Source organism: Pezoporus flaviventris, unplaced genomic scaffold (assembly GCF_033815535.1).
Source record: "Pezoporus flaviventris isolate CSIRO_AGI_PZ_B2104156 unplaced genomic scaffold, CSIRO_AGI_Pfla_v1 ptg000213l, whole genome shotgun sequence".
Lineage (NCBI taxonomy): Eukaryota > Metazoa > Chordata > Aves > Psittaciformes > Psittacidae > Pezoporus > Pezoporus flaviventris.
The window spans coordinates 3,819,797-3,833,560 of NW_026892761.1; the positions used below are offsets into that span (position 1 = coordinate 3,819,797).

The window sequence follows — 13,764 nt, forward strand, 5'->3', positions numbered from 1 at the left end:
CTTGGATCAGTTGGGGTCACTGTCCTGGCTGTGTCCCCTCCCAGTCTCTTGTGCACCCCGAGCCCACTTGCAGGTGGGGTAAAAGCAGAAAAGGCCTTGATCTGTGCAAGCACTGCACAGCAATAAGGAAAACATTCCTGTGTTATCAACACTGCTTCCAGCACAAATCCAGAAGCGTCACCCCCATACCAGCCACTGTGAAGGAAACGAACTCCATCCCAGCCAAAACCAGCCCAGCCGGTTTCTTGGAGCAACCCGTGATCCACTCAACCCCATGCCATGCTGGGCAGAAGGACCCCTCATGAGGCTGGACAAGTGGCATCCTACCCCACACCTCGACAGACGCCCAAGTGCTGATCCATGGGAAGAAACCTCATTAGCTGGCATCCAGCAATGAGCGCCCAGCATAAAGCTGCAGTTCAGGCTGAGAGCAGGACTGAAGCAAACACCGATGGAAGCAACGACTTCTTTTAAACTCTAACCCGTGTTCTCTTCCCCATCTCGCTTTCACCTGTACCCATAACCGACCCAAACCAAGACCGCCAGCCTCCAGGCAGGGGCCAAAAGTGTGCAGTGTATGTGCAGGGCTGGCTCTGCAGAGCCAGCAGCGTTCCCAGTGGATGGCAGGAAGCGCCTTCTCCTTGCCTGCTCCCTCTGCTGCTCGGACACGGGGTGCCCCTGGGGCAGCTGTACCTCTTTAGCCACGAAGCGCAGCTTTGCCAGGATCCTCCTTGTCTCCTTCACCTTCTCCTTAACGTTGGCTCGAGTCAGCCGCCGCTTCACCCGGAGCCCCTGCTTCGCATACAGGATCTGCACAGAGGGCACAGCACCGGATGCCATGAGCCGGGCGTGCTGATCGCATCCATCCCGCTCCATCACACCCTGACCTCTACCGTGGCTCAGATGTGTAAGGAATAAACATTTCAGAAACTGGTGGTTTTAAAGTTCCAGAGGGTACCTGGGGGAAGCTTTGCACAAGAAGCAATTTGGGGCCACAGAGATATGGGATGCACAGAACTGGAAGATGGGCCTGGGCTTTCATGCCCATTAGTTGATAGTGTACACATCTGAGAAAAGGCTCTGTGATGAACCAAAGCCAATAGTGAAATCCAGAAGGAATTCTGTATGGACCGACAAGGCCAGAAAAACTCATCTCTTGGGCTGGTTCTTCCTTTCAGAGTCTTAGCAGAGTACCTTCACCATACCTCAGCTGATGATGTGTGGGGAGACAGAGAGAAAGGAGTTGGGACCCAGACTTGCCTACGTTTTGTTTTCTGCTGCTGTCAATGCATTTTGGTCAGCCTTTCAAAGCCTGATGGGGACTATGACTACAGCTGTGCTGTCATGGAGGATACGTAACTGTGCTCCCATTCAGATAGTTGGCCTTGTCTGCAGGATTATGAGCCCCTAGGTGATGCCTTCTCTGGGGACAGGCAGATGGACGGCTGTTGTAGGTTCCCTGGATGGGTACCCAGCCTATACGGGCTCAGTTTCCAGGGGCAGTGGGTCTCAGTGAGCTCCCCCTAAAGTGCCTGCAGGAATAGCCTGCAGCAAAGGACCTCCATCAACTTACTGGGCAGCATCATGCATGTGCTCAGCCACACGTGTCCCACAGGGCAGGAAGGATGGCATCAAGGCACAGCATCTATATAAAACTGGAGGCAGCCATGACCAGTCTCTGCCTCTGCTCCCCGTGCTGGAAGCTGCATTGCTCTGAGCAGAAGTGGGAGATGCCTATGACTGACACCATAAATCTTAGCCCTAAGTTTCCTTCTTAGCCTTGAGTTTTGCCAGTCCTTCAGAAGCATCCCCAAGAGCAGGGATCACAGGTTCCCACCACCCAAGTCCTACCACTTACGATGCTGCGCATCAGGTACTTCATCCGACATCTGTCCAGGTTGTTTGGATGTGCCATTGTTTTTCTCTCTGCGCTGAGGGAATACTGCCTGCAACGAGAACAGCAGCGCAGACTCTGCGTGCCCTGCACCCAGGAGGCAGAGCACAGCTCACACAGCAGGGCCACAAGCTCCAAATCCCTGGTACTGCTCTAAACGCACCAGAAGCCACCCCCTCTGCAATGCACTCACTTCTGCAAGCTTTCTAGTCAGAAAAGGGACTGCCCAGGACCTGAGGCTCCCTCTGCCCAGCTAGAATGGGATTTGAGCTCCTAACCTAAACCAAGAAACCATAGGGAATCAGGGACATTCTAACCTGCATCCTGCTACAAACTCCTCCAGTGCCTCTCGGAGCCGCTCTTCTGCTTTAGCCTTTGGCCTTCTTAGGAGCTTCTCCGCATCTTCCAACCCTTGCTCCTGTGGGGAAAGCACAACGCTGAGGGACCCTGAGCCCTGCTGCGGGCTCAGAGCGAGACACTGCAAGGAGGCACTTGGCATAAATGTCTTGTGCCCTTCTGCGGGGCTGGGGATTGTGAGAGTGCTGCAGGTCATCACTTCTCCTTGAAGCCTGGGGATAACCTTAACGCTGGCTGTTAAAGAACCTCGTGTCTCAGGCCCTGAGCAGCCACTGAAGCACAGGGGAAGATGCCTAAGCCCAAAAGGGAAAGATGAAGCCCTGGGAAGAGAGAGTGCACCCGCTGATGACAGCGCAAGGCTGAGTCTGCTTGCAGCAGCATCTCCCCTGCACATGCAGCTCAGCACTGGCATCAGAAGAGCTTTTTGTCACAGGCATTGTGTCCTTCACACCTCCGGGAGCCACCATAGGGCAGCACGGGCAGAGGCTCTGCACACACCTCTAAGGGGAAGGTGCGACTGAGCCCTGCGAGAGACACAGACTCGCATGGAACCGGGAGTGAGGATGCTGTTGGCAAACATAGAATCATGGAATAGCTTGGGTTGGAAAGGACCTTAAGATCATCCAGTTCCAACCCCCCTGCCATGGGCAGGGACACCTCACACTAAACTATATCACCCAAGGTCTTGTCCAGCCTGGTTTTGAACACTGCCAGGGATGGAGCATTCACAACCCCCCTGGGCAACCCATTCCAGTGCCTCACCACCCTAACAGGAAAGAATTTCCTCCTTAGATGCAATCTAAACTTCCCCTGTTTAAGTTTGAACCCGTTACCCCTTGTCCTGTCACTACAGTCCCTAATGAAGAGTCCCTCCCCAGCACCCCCAGCTCCATGGAAAGCGGACCAGGTGCCACAGACACCGTGCACACGCTACCAGGCGCTCTGCCAGCTTGACAATCCAGTTGGACACGCAGAGTCTCCAAGTGTGATCCTCCCAGCAGCTCCACACGTACACGCAGGGTTTCTCGTGCGTCATGGGCAGGCAGCTGTATGACCTGAGGGCAGCAGGCACAGGGGGTTATGCTGCTGTCACACACCGTGTCACAGCAGAGGGAGCAGGGTCTGCGCTCCGTCTTCCCCATAGAGAGCTGGCTTTTCTGGGCCCTGCACCACAGACATGGCTGCAAGCTCCTGGATCTGCCCTTTGTCATCCCAAACTAGCGCACGGGGCTGCTAGCAGGGAGCAGCCTGTGCCCGGTGGAATGAAGCTGATGGGTGCAGGGGATGCTGCAGGGCCTTCCTGCTGCTATGGCACCGAGCAGCAGCAGGCACGGGGCTCACAATGCAAACACCAAGGCATTGCCAGGCCTGGGGGACAAACCAGGCAGCATTCCCAGAGCAAGCATGTCATCAGAAGAGTTTGTGTATGGGTCTTGCCTGCCCAGCATAGGACAGCATGTGCCAGAGCACTCCTCTCCTTCCTCCTCACTGGAAGCAAGCCCTTAAGATGCTGCCTGTTAACCAGAAAAGGGGCTGCCGATACTGATGGGTCACAGTTCCCCCTGGACACCTGCACACATCAAGCAGACACCAAAAGGCCTGCAGGGATAATGGGCAATGGCAAGCTGAGGGTTTGCAAAGAGGAAAAAGACTGCACAGCACTGGCATTGCTGAGCAGACCTCTCAATGTCTGCAATAACCAGCCTGGGAAGGTGAGGCAGGACCAGGGAAGGTGGGAAAGGAGGACAAAGGCTCACCTTTCGTACTCCATGGGCTCCGGTCTCTGGCTCTTTGTCATTGACTTGTTCAGTGCTGCTGAAGCTGGGGCCAGGACTTCAACATCCAGCTCACCCTCTGAACCAGAGTCCAGCAAAGGCTGCTTTTCTTCTTTCCCTTCTCCCTTTTCCACTTTTCTCCGTGCTTTGATCTCAACCTCTTCAGCTTTGCCATAGTTCCCTTGAAGTCAGGCATTGAACAGGTAAGTGGGATCACCATTAAACAAGTTTCCTAGCTCACAAAACCAGAGTGCAATCATCCTGCCAAGAGAAGCACGTGGCCATGCACTGCTATTGGAACTAGCAATTCAGCAGCACCCAAGCACCAGAGCATCAATGGATAACCAGGAGGTCTGAGCTGGGTGACACCAAAGGAGTTCTTGTGCATACCCTCAAGTTCCACCCGCTCCTCCAGATGCTGTCACCTACACCCGTACACTGGGGTCAGCCCCAGTCACCCAGGAAGACCTCTCAGCATCAAGCATCTCCACCCACCCAGCTCAGTAGGTGAGGGCTTGGACCTGCTCTCCTGCTACTGATTCCCCATCACCCACTGTCACAGCCCCTCAACACTGCACAGCCAACCCCAGCACTCCAGCTTATCCCTCCTCTGCTTCCCTTCCTTGCTCCCAAACCCTTCTACTTCTCATCCCCACTTCCCAGGAGAGCTTCAACTCTTCTCCCCACACAGGCAGCTCATACAAACACTGCAAATCTCAAATCCCATAGGAGAGCATCCGGACTTCTAAGGTAATGAAGGCACTCCCTGACCTCATCCTCCATCCTTCCCAAGATCCTGTTTCGGAGGCTGGCACCTCAGGACCGCAGCACTAACTTGGGCTGTCCCCATAGCTTCTGGACAGAGGTCCCTGGGGAATACCCACCTATAGAGACCTCAAAGCTGACAGGCTTTGAGCCGAGAGAGGAGTCCATCATAGTGGCTTCAAAGAAGGCAGCAAAGAGAAGGAATTCCTCCTTCCTCCCCAGCGCGTTCTGAGCAAGGAGACAGAAATCAGCTCGAGAGCTTCGCGTGCCAAACCACTGCCTCAGCAGGAACTGGGAGAGCGCCGGGGATACCAGGGGGATGCTGCTGAGGTCGCTACCACTGGGTATCCCCGGGGGCTGGTGCAGAGCCATGGCTCTGACTGATGCTTCTGTGAAGCCACTGAGCAGATCTGTAGGCTAAGGGATGGCTGCTCTATCAACACAGCTGCATCCCACCTGCCTTTCCCAGGCCAAGTGGAGACCCAGGACCAGCTGACAGCTCCCTGGCTCCAGAGGAGAACAAGCTCATGCTCAAAGGCAGCTGTGCCCTGGGAATAACACCCGTGTGAGAGCCCTTCCATGGGGATGCTCCAAGCCTTACTGTGGGAGGCAGTGGTTCTGGCCTCAGCCCTTACAGTGGCTGGGAGGGCCCTGCATGGCCCAGCCCTGGGCAGGCTGGGTTTGCTCCAGCGCTGCTGCACCAGCAAATGATCCCAGTGCCAGCACTGCAGGACTCACCTCGGGGAGCGGATGAAGCTCTTCCACCTCCACAGTGACCTCCTCGGGCTGCTCGACCTCATGAGAGCCCCCCGGCTCCTCCTCTCCCCGCAGCTGCATCAGTTCCTTGGCTTTCTCCTTGGATTTCTTACTTTTCTTCTTCAGCTTCAGCTTGCTCAGGGCACCTTTCACCTTGTCCCCAAGCTTCCTCTCTGCCACGCCGGGGCTGCTGAAGATCTCCACTGTGATGGCCATGAGAAGGCGGCCCCGGTAGGAGATCCCCTCGCCCATGCCCTCGTTGAGGTCTTTGTGGGTGTCCCGCAGGGCTGAGTTCTGGGGGGAGCCGTACAGGTTCACCCAGGCTGGGCCAAATGTGGGGTTAAAGCCTGCAGCGACAGGGACAGGGGATAACTGCACCAGAGGGGCTGATGCACAGGGACCTCCCTAGAAGAATACGTCACGGTGCATGGGGATATGAATGCGCTCCAGGCTTTCCTGCATCCCAACCTCCAGAAGAGCACCATGGCTGAGCAGAGCGTGATGGAATGGGGCTGAGCAGAGGGTGGTGGCATGGGGCTGAGCAGAGGGTGGTGGCATGGGGCTGAGCAGAGGGTGATGGCAGGGGGCTGAGCAGAGCGTGATGGCATGGGGCTGAGCAGAGGGTGATGGCAGGGGGCTGAGCAGAGCGTGATGGCATGGGGCTGAGCAGAGGGTGGTGGCATGGGGCTGAGCAGAGGGTGGTGGCATGGGGCTGAGCAGAGGGTGGTGGCATGGGGCTGAGCAGAGGGTGGTGGCATGGGGCTGAGCAGAGGGTGGTGGCATGGGGCTGAGCAGAGGGTGGTGGCATGGGGCTGAGCAGAGGGTGGTGGCATGGGGCTGCCCAGCATGTCCCCAAAGCCTCACCGTTCCTGCCAGGGTCTGAGATCTGCTGCAGGTCAATGTAGTGCGTAGCAATGGCCACGTCGCCAACGTTGGCATCATCCAGCACCTGGACTTTTATCTTCCTGGCCAGAGGTGGGAACATCTCAATGAAGCTGATCTGCTCATTCCACTCGGGCTTGGTGGTGCTGGTCTCCACTGATGTTTCCCCCTGGGAAGGAGAAGGTGTGAAAGCCACACAGCCTCAGCCAGAGCAAGGGATGCCTCAGAGCCTCTCTGGGAACGGCATATCCTATATCTCCTGCAGACAGTGCCAGGAAGGCCCTGGATGTGGCAGTGTCGCTGCTCCTGCCCCATCCCAGCAATCACTCTCTGTGCTTCACCAAGGAGGGCTGTCCCAAAGCCCTGCACTGATTCTCATCTTAACAAATATCACAGGACCAGAAACCCTGGCCTTGGGTGCAAGGAGAGGGCCATTAGCTCAGTAAACTCTCCCAGGGGAGTCAGGCTGAGTCCAGCTTGCCACAGAGGATTTCTTGTATGCTCTGGGATGTATTTGCCCCTATGTTTCGGGGTAGGAAATCTCCGTTTGCTCATCCAGTGGCTGTGCTCAGGGCTGGGGCTGTCCCCATCTGCAGGGACATAAGTCCCATAAGAGCCACACATCCATGACCACATGGCTCAGGCCACTGCCAAAGGCAGCAGGACTTGGGCTCTCTCCCAGCCATCTCCAGTGGGATTGCTGCATCCCACGGAGGCTCCTGGCAGAATGAGCCTAACTCATGGTGCTGCACAGCCAAGGGAGGATCGGCCCCATGCAGCCCCCCCTCCCGACTCACCTGCTGCCCACAGAACGAGACCTGCACATAGGGGTCGATAAAGACCTTTTTCTCCCCTATGATTTTGGAGAAACCACCCATGATGCCCGCACTCATGCTGGGCAGGCCCTCGGCACGGTAGAGCTTGATGCAGACCCTGGCCCAGGGTCTCTCTGCGGGGACTCTCTTGGGCAGCAGCAGGTTCCTGAAAGACAAGTTCATGTTCTGGATTGCTCCTGGAGCCCAGGAAACGCAGTGCTGGGAAATGCCCTGACTGGCAGGAGGTTTGGATCCTGCTCCACCACACATTTCGTTCCCCGAGTCTTTCCCCATTGAAACAGGGAATAATGAGGCAAAACTTGACCAGGCAAGACCACACTGCACCTACCTCTCAATGTCCTCATCCCGGCTGCTGGAGGAGGTGGGAAGGGAGCTCACCGCATCCCCGCGTGCGGTGACGGAGATGTTGCACTTCACAAAGCCTTTCACGCCTGCCCGGGTGTCCGTGGGGTCGCTGATGACTGCCCACTTCTGGAAGAACCTGTGGTCTGGGAGGGAAGGGAAGGAGATCCCTATGGAGAGCCCAGGTGACCGTTTCTCATCCCAAATACAGCGGCACAAAGGCTGCCCTGAGCCTGCCTCTGAACGTGCAGGAGGCATCACCAGCACCCAGAGAGCCAGGAGGAGAAGTAAGGGCTGCTCCTCATGTGAGGTGAGTGCTTCACATAGGGAGCCCTCAGCAGGCCCAGCAGCGTGAAGGACCATCAGTTTCAGATGGAGCGCGGTGCAGTCCATCCTACCTGGCTGGCTGTACACCGTCACAACATCCATCTTGAACGTTCCCATGCACGTTCCCAGGAATGGAATTGCCTTGGAATGGAAAACCTGCAGACAGCACAGACCCTCCTGAGCACCTTGCCCATCACTCCCTGCATCGACACGCAATAGTGTTGGGCTGTACCAGTTACAGATGAAGGATGAAGAGGAGCACATCCTTACCGAGATCTCTATGAGTCTGTGGAATAAAATGTCTCTTGGCTCGTGGAATTCAAACAAAAAATACTGGAAGAGAAGAGAAAACCACTTCAGTCTGGGCTCCCAACACAGACCCACAAGTGCCACTGCCTGAGAGCATCCCCTGCAAGGACTTGGGATGCCAGCAGGGCAAGGACAGAGCCTCTGTCACATACTTCGTTGTAGAAGGGGCAGTTTGTTGACTTCTGTGTCGCCGTGTGCCTCTTCTCCTCTCCAACCTTGACTACCACAAAGGGGTTAATGTTCACCCCCACCAGCTTCTGGGCTTCAATGATATTAATCCCAACCTAAGAGAACGTGGGAGAAAACCTTCAGATCAACACTGCCCTTATTTCCAGCTCCATCTGAGCTTGTTACAGCAATACCGGTAACACAAGTGTGCAGGGCAGTGCAATACTTCTCTTTGAATCCTACTGAGATGAACACCATTGGAAAGACTAGAATGTGGCTGTCTCATTTGCTTCAACTGGTTGCAAGTCTAAGATATGGGAGAAATGTTCTCACATTTACTCTCAGGACAAGCAATTAGACAGCTGTTAAGCTGAAGAATAATAACTTCAAGGAAGGGATGGTAGGAAATTCCATCCTCGCAAAAGCTTCCTGCCTGGTCAATAGGACCCAGCTAAGAGATGCAAATGTGAGTCCATGTTTACTTAGAACCACCTCCCCTGAGGTCTGCAAGGGCAAATAATGGTACTGAGCTCCATTTCCAAACTTTACAGTGGGCTCAGACCGACCCGATGTCAGAGCATCAGTCAGAACCACAACTTCATGCCAGCCTCCAGCATCTCCAAGAAAGCCCCTGCAGCATCCCTCCACCCCAGCCACGGCCCACATGTCCCTGGGGAAGCTGGGAGGCACCAGCCCTGCCTGGGTGCTCTCTGAAGCTGTGCTCAGGCAGTATTTAGCAGTGGCACAGGTGGCCACCAGGCCGATTCCCTTCTCCTGTACACCCATAGATGCAGGGACGTGCACCCAGCGCTGCGGTACCTGGAAGCTCTGCGGGGTTGGGGTGGCAAAGAGGTCCCGTGCGGAGCAAAGTCTGGAGCGGCTGCGGAGAAGAACAACCCATGTGAGCAGGTCTGCATCCACAGGGACCTGAGCAAGGTCCCACCAAGGGAAACTATGGAAACCCTGGCAAATAACAGCCCCTCGCCCTGGGACCAAGCAAACCCCAACAGCCCCTGTTTGGCACCATTGGTGACTGAAGATCACCATTCCGCAGAGGCAGAATCCAAGAGATGCAGGATTCCTGCAGGAGCTGGCACTTCCCACCCCAGGGGCAGGAGAGCAGAGCACACCACGGATACCTCCTCACAGGGCTGAAGACAATGCCCGAGACCTCCATCTCAGATGCATCGTAGAAATCTTCTTCCTCCTCTTCCTCTTCCTCATCCGTCTCCAGGCCCTTTGCCAGCTTCCTGCCCAGTGCAGCAGCTCTCCTGTCCAGTTCATTGCCTCTCGGCCCCTCGGCTGCCCTGCAAACCCCCACCACATCACTCGGCACGTTGTGAGCCCTGACAAGGGGTTAGTGCACTTCCCTGCACCCCAGAGGGAGAGTTGGTACACTGGGGCTACTTACTCCAGCTCCTCGAACGCAGGATTGCGGATGATTAGCTCTGAACTGTAAGAAAAAGAGATGTTTTGCTGAAAAAACAAGTGTGTTGTGGCTGTTCGTGGATGCATTTAGTAACAGTGCCACAGCCACGCTCCTGCTTGGCTCCTGGCAAGGACAACAGCATCCTCCCAAGTGATGCTTTTCCACTGTCTATGCAATGTGCCCACTGCTTCGCCTCCGGCACTCCAGCAGTGACACTGCCCAGGCCTCCCTTGCTGCTGCCTGTCACCCTGTGCACCTATATACCCACATCTCCCCTGGCTTTGGGTACCACCAAGGTTGATACAGTCCCAGGCCACGCTCTCTGCACCTTTGCAACCACAAAGTCTCACTCCCATCAGCCAGGAAGGCTGCAGAAATGCTCTCGAGTCCAAAAGGACTCCCAGGGTGCTGTGGGTTGCTGCAGTCACTTGTGAAGACAAGGTATTTGCTTTCCAAGACCTCTACTCACTTACTGCAGAGCAGAGATGCATCAGCCTGGCCAAGGTGGAGAGTAAATGAGGCTGGACTGCATCCCAAAGGCTGCCATGGACAAAGGCAGCAGTACAAGCTGCCTGGCTATTTGTTCCTCCTAGGATTTCTCTACCTGTCTTTCATCTGATAGACAAAGTCCTCTTCAACCCAGGTCCCAGCTGAGCCATCTGGAGGCTGGTAGCGCAAATCCAACTCGATGTAGATCTGCAAACAGAAAAGGAAACTGACACAAACCCACTGATCCAGCCACCTCAGCAGATGAAATACCCCCTCCTGCATCCATCACCCAGAATGGGGGGGGTTATTGAGCCTCCCTGCGTTCATTCAGGCCCCCAGCCCACCCTATGCGCTTCTCGATGCTCCTTGAACCACTTGATGGGTATCAAGCAGCTGCATCTCTGCGCAGAGAGGCACAAATGCACAGCACTCCCGGGCTCAAAGCAGCCCCATGGATTCCCCCCGAGCCCCAAATCTACCTGGGAAGCATCACAGCAGGTTTCACTCAAAGCCTTCCCTATTGCCAATGGCCCACAGAGGACTTACACCAGTGACCCTCTGGTTCTTGTCAACAAGGGCTTCCCGAAGGATCAGCCTCCCGGCTGTCATCAGGTGCTGAAGGCTGAGGACAAGGGTACCAAGCAGCCTGGAACAAAACCAGAGGCTGCAGCAACTGTGTTCATAGCATCAGTGCCCACATCCTGCGGGAAGAGAGGACCAGGATCTCCGCTCTCCTGCTCACAGCCCCTCCGAGCTGCAGTGAAGGCAGGAAAATGCTTCAGAGTTTTCCATAGGGAGCCAGAATACCCGAGTCCCACTGACCAGGAAGAGTTTGTGCTCAACCCCAGCCATGCCCAGGCAGCTGCTTGCAACCAAGCTGCCAGCAGTGGTTAAAGGCTTGTGCAGACCCAGTCCCACTGAGTGTGAGCTCTCCCCACAGGAGCCAGCCTGTGTCTGGGCTCCCAGCAGAGCTGCTGAGGCTTCCCAGACAAAACAGGGAAGCAGAAGCTCCACAGAAGGAGATGCAGAAATAAGACATAAAGCCATGGCCATAGGGATGCCTGCAGCAAGTCGGGCCAGAACATGCTTACTCCAAGGGGGATTTACCCTGGGAAGGGTCATGTTGCTCCCTGCAAGTGGCAAGATCGTGCTGTATAATCATCATCCCAGTGGGCTGATCAACTGCTTTTAAGCTCTGCTGTCACCTGCCGTTACTCTGCTCCTCAGCAGCACAACTAAATCATTCTTATTTACCCCCCTTATTTAACTTCATACATCCAGCACCGCTGGCATCAGAACCACCGGCTCCATCCCTCTTCTAGAACATCTGTCCTGTGTGGATAGACGCTGTCAGTACCAGACCACTCACTTCCCACTGGATTTCCTTGGTCAGCGCAGTCAGGTCCCGGTGATTTGTCACTGTTTGTTTTATCTGTTTGTCCTATAGCAGTTTCTATTGACATTTCAGTCAGAGGTAATTTCCCTGATCCAGCTCCCATAAGAAAAGCATCCAGTAAACAGTGACACAGAGTTCAGCCACACTTTCTGCTCTGGCTTTATCTTCAAGCATCTTGTGTGTGCTGCATTCATTTGCTTCCTCCACACCCTCTCTGGCAGGCTTTGTAATATTATTAGCAGCCTCTAAAAAGCTGTTCCTGTTAGTTTGTCTTCAGTTCTTGCACTTTGCTTCTCAGAGTTGACACCTTTCCCTGTGGACTCATGTTTCACGTGTCCTGGAAGGACGTGCCTCTGCTCTCTTGCTTGCTCCACCACTCTGCTGCAAGTCCTGCCCTTGTAGCTCTATCTTTTAGGGCCCCATTTTACCCGTGTCTGATCCAGATCCTTGGGTAGCCTCTGTTACTGCTGGCACAACCAAATCATTCTTATTCACTCCCTTTATTTAACTGAATATATACAGCAGTGCCGGCACACCAGAACAACCAGCTCCATCCCTCTTCTAGACGCTGTATCCTGTTCATCTTCCTTCCATCAGATTTCCGATAGATGATTCTACTCCCAGTAAACGATTCAAAGCCCAGCACATCTCTTGTCCCACTTCTCCTGGTCCCCCACCAACCAAAGGACCTACCTGTTACTGAACACCTTGCTGCAGTTGTAAACCTTAATGGACAGCGTTTCTCCCATGACGAGCTTCCCATAGTGAGGCCAGCGAAAGAGCTGCAAACAGAGCACGAAGAGGGGACAGCTCATTCCCAGACCCACTTCCCACTGCTCGGTGGCCGATTGGGGTCCTCTGCGAGGTGACAAAGAGAACCACAGAAAGCTGCTGTGGTGGGGAGTCACCTTCCAGGGCAGGCCCTGCAGCTGGGATGGAGGAACGGTGGGGAAGGAAGTGAGGGTCCCTCCAGCAGCACAGAGCCGCAGGGCAGCTGCCAAGGCAGCCAGAGCATCATCACCCTGGGAAGAGGAGGGTGCTTGTGCCTGTGGAGGACTCAGAGCTGGCAGGTTGTGGGGTGAGACGGGGCATGGGAAGGTGCAGAGATCACCCAGGGCAGGGAGCTGTCAGGCTGAAGCACACTGAAAAGCTGTGCCCCAAGGCTGCCATTCACCTGACACCCAAACGGGCTGGATGCCTGGTGGCTGCCAGGAGGGAAAGGTCCATCCTGCCCCCGAAGGCCTTCTCTTCCTTTCTCCAGGCCAGCCTGGCCTTGAACACTGCCAGGGATGGGGCAGCCACAGCTTCTCTGGGCACCCTGTGCCAGCGCCTCAGCACCCTCACAGGGAAGAGCTTCTGCCTAAGAGCTCATCTCAGTCTCCCCTCTGGCAGGTTAAAGCCATTCCCCTTGGCCTGTCCCTACAGGCCCTGGTCCCAAGCCCCTCTCCAGCTTTCCTGCAGCCCCTTCAGGCACTGGAGCTGCTCTCAGGTCTCCCCTTCAGGAGCCTTCTCTTCTCCAGGCTGACCCAGCCCAGCTCTCTCAGCCTGGCTCCAGAGCAGAGCTGCTCCAGCCCTCGCAGCATCTCTGTGGCCTCCTCTGGACTCCCTTCAGCAAAACTCAAACTCAGCTCCAAGTCCCTCTTGTGCTCGGGACCCCAGAGCTGGACACATGGATGATGCTAGGAGGAAAACTCCACAGCTCCCCCGGGTGACACGATGCTAACCGAGATACTGCCGCATCCCATGGACAGCGCCTGCAGAGGAGACCCCGTGCTTTGCCCTCACCTCCTCAAAGACAGCCTCCGAGCTGCACTGGATCTTCCTCGTCTTCTGGGCGAAGCCTTGGGAAGGAGAGCGGAGGCGTGAGGCGCCGGGTACCGCAGCCCCCATCCCTCCATCCCTCCCTGCTGCCCCCGGGCGCACCTCGGAAGCGGAGCCGGACCTGCCGCTCGCCGCGGCCCGGCAGCCCGTGCAGCCGCCGCACGCCGACGCTCAGCGCCATGGAGCCGGTGTGGGGCAGCGCGGGCCCCCTCGCCCCG

The 13,764-nt window shown here is 55.8% G+C and overlaps 1 protein-coding gene across 1 annotated transcript in view; it reads right to left on the minus strand.

The window, feature by feature from the left end:
* The window catches only part of LOC133262488 (fer-1-like protein 4), a 29,067-nt gene extending 15,303 nt beyond the window's left edge, over nt 1–13,764 (minus strand). Inside the window, exons 1-21 of the mRNA XM_061441712.1 lie at nt 13,649–13,764; nt 13,511–13,566; nt 12,419–12,507; nt 10,876–10,975; nt 10,445–10,536; nt 9,823–9,864; nt 9,551–9,718; nt 9,231–9,291; nt 8,396–8,527; nt 8,205–8,267; nt 8,006–8,090; nt 7,594–7,753; nt 7,227–7,410; nt 6,412–6,598; nt 5,530–5,894; nt 4,911–5,019; nt 4,009–4,207; nt 3,186–3,306; nt 2,212–2,312; nt 1,859–1,946; nt 694–810 (exon numbers count right to left, since the gene is read on the minus strand). Coding sequence (XP_061297696.1) covers nt 694–810; nt 1,859–1,946; nt 2,212–2,312; nt 3,186–3,306; nt 4,009–4,207; nt 4,911–5,019; nt 5,530–5,894; nt 6,412–6,598; nt 7,227–7,410; nt 7,594–7,753; nt 8,006–8,090; nt 8,205–8,267; nt 8,396–8,527; nt 9,231–9,291; nt 9,551–9,718; nt 9,823–9,864; nt 10,445–10,536; nt 10,876–10,975; nt 12,419–12,507; nt 13,511–13,566; nt 13,649–13,727 — 2,598 coding nt within the window. The 5' untranslated portion in view covers nt 13,728–13,764. The remainder of the gene's footprint in view (nt 1–693; nt 811–1,858; nt 1,947–2,211; nt 2,313–3,185; nt 3,307–4,008; nt 4,208–4,910; nt 5,020–5,529; nt 5,895–6,411; nt 6,599–7,226; nt 7,411–7,593; nt 7,754–8,005; nt 8,091–8,204; nt 8,268–8,395; nt 8,528–9,230; nt 9,292–9,550; nt 9,719–9,822; nt 9,865–10,444; nt 10,537–10,875; nt 10,976–12,418; nt 12,508–13,510; nt 13,567–13,648) is intronic.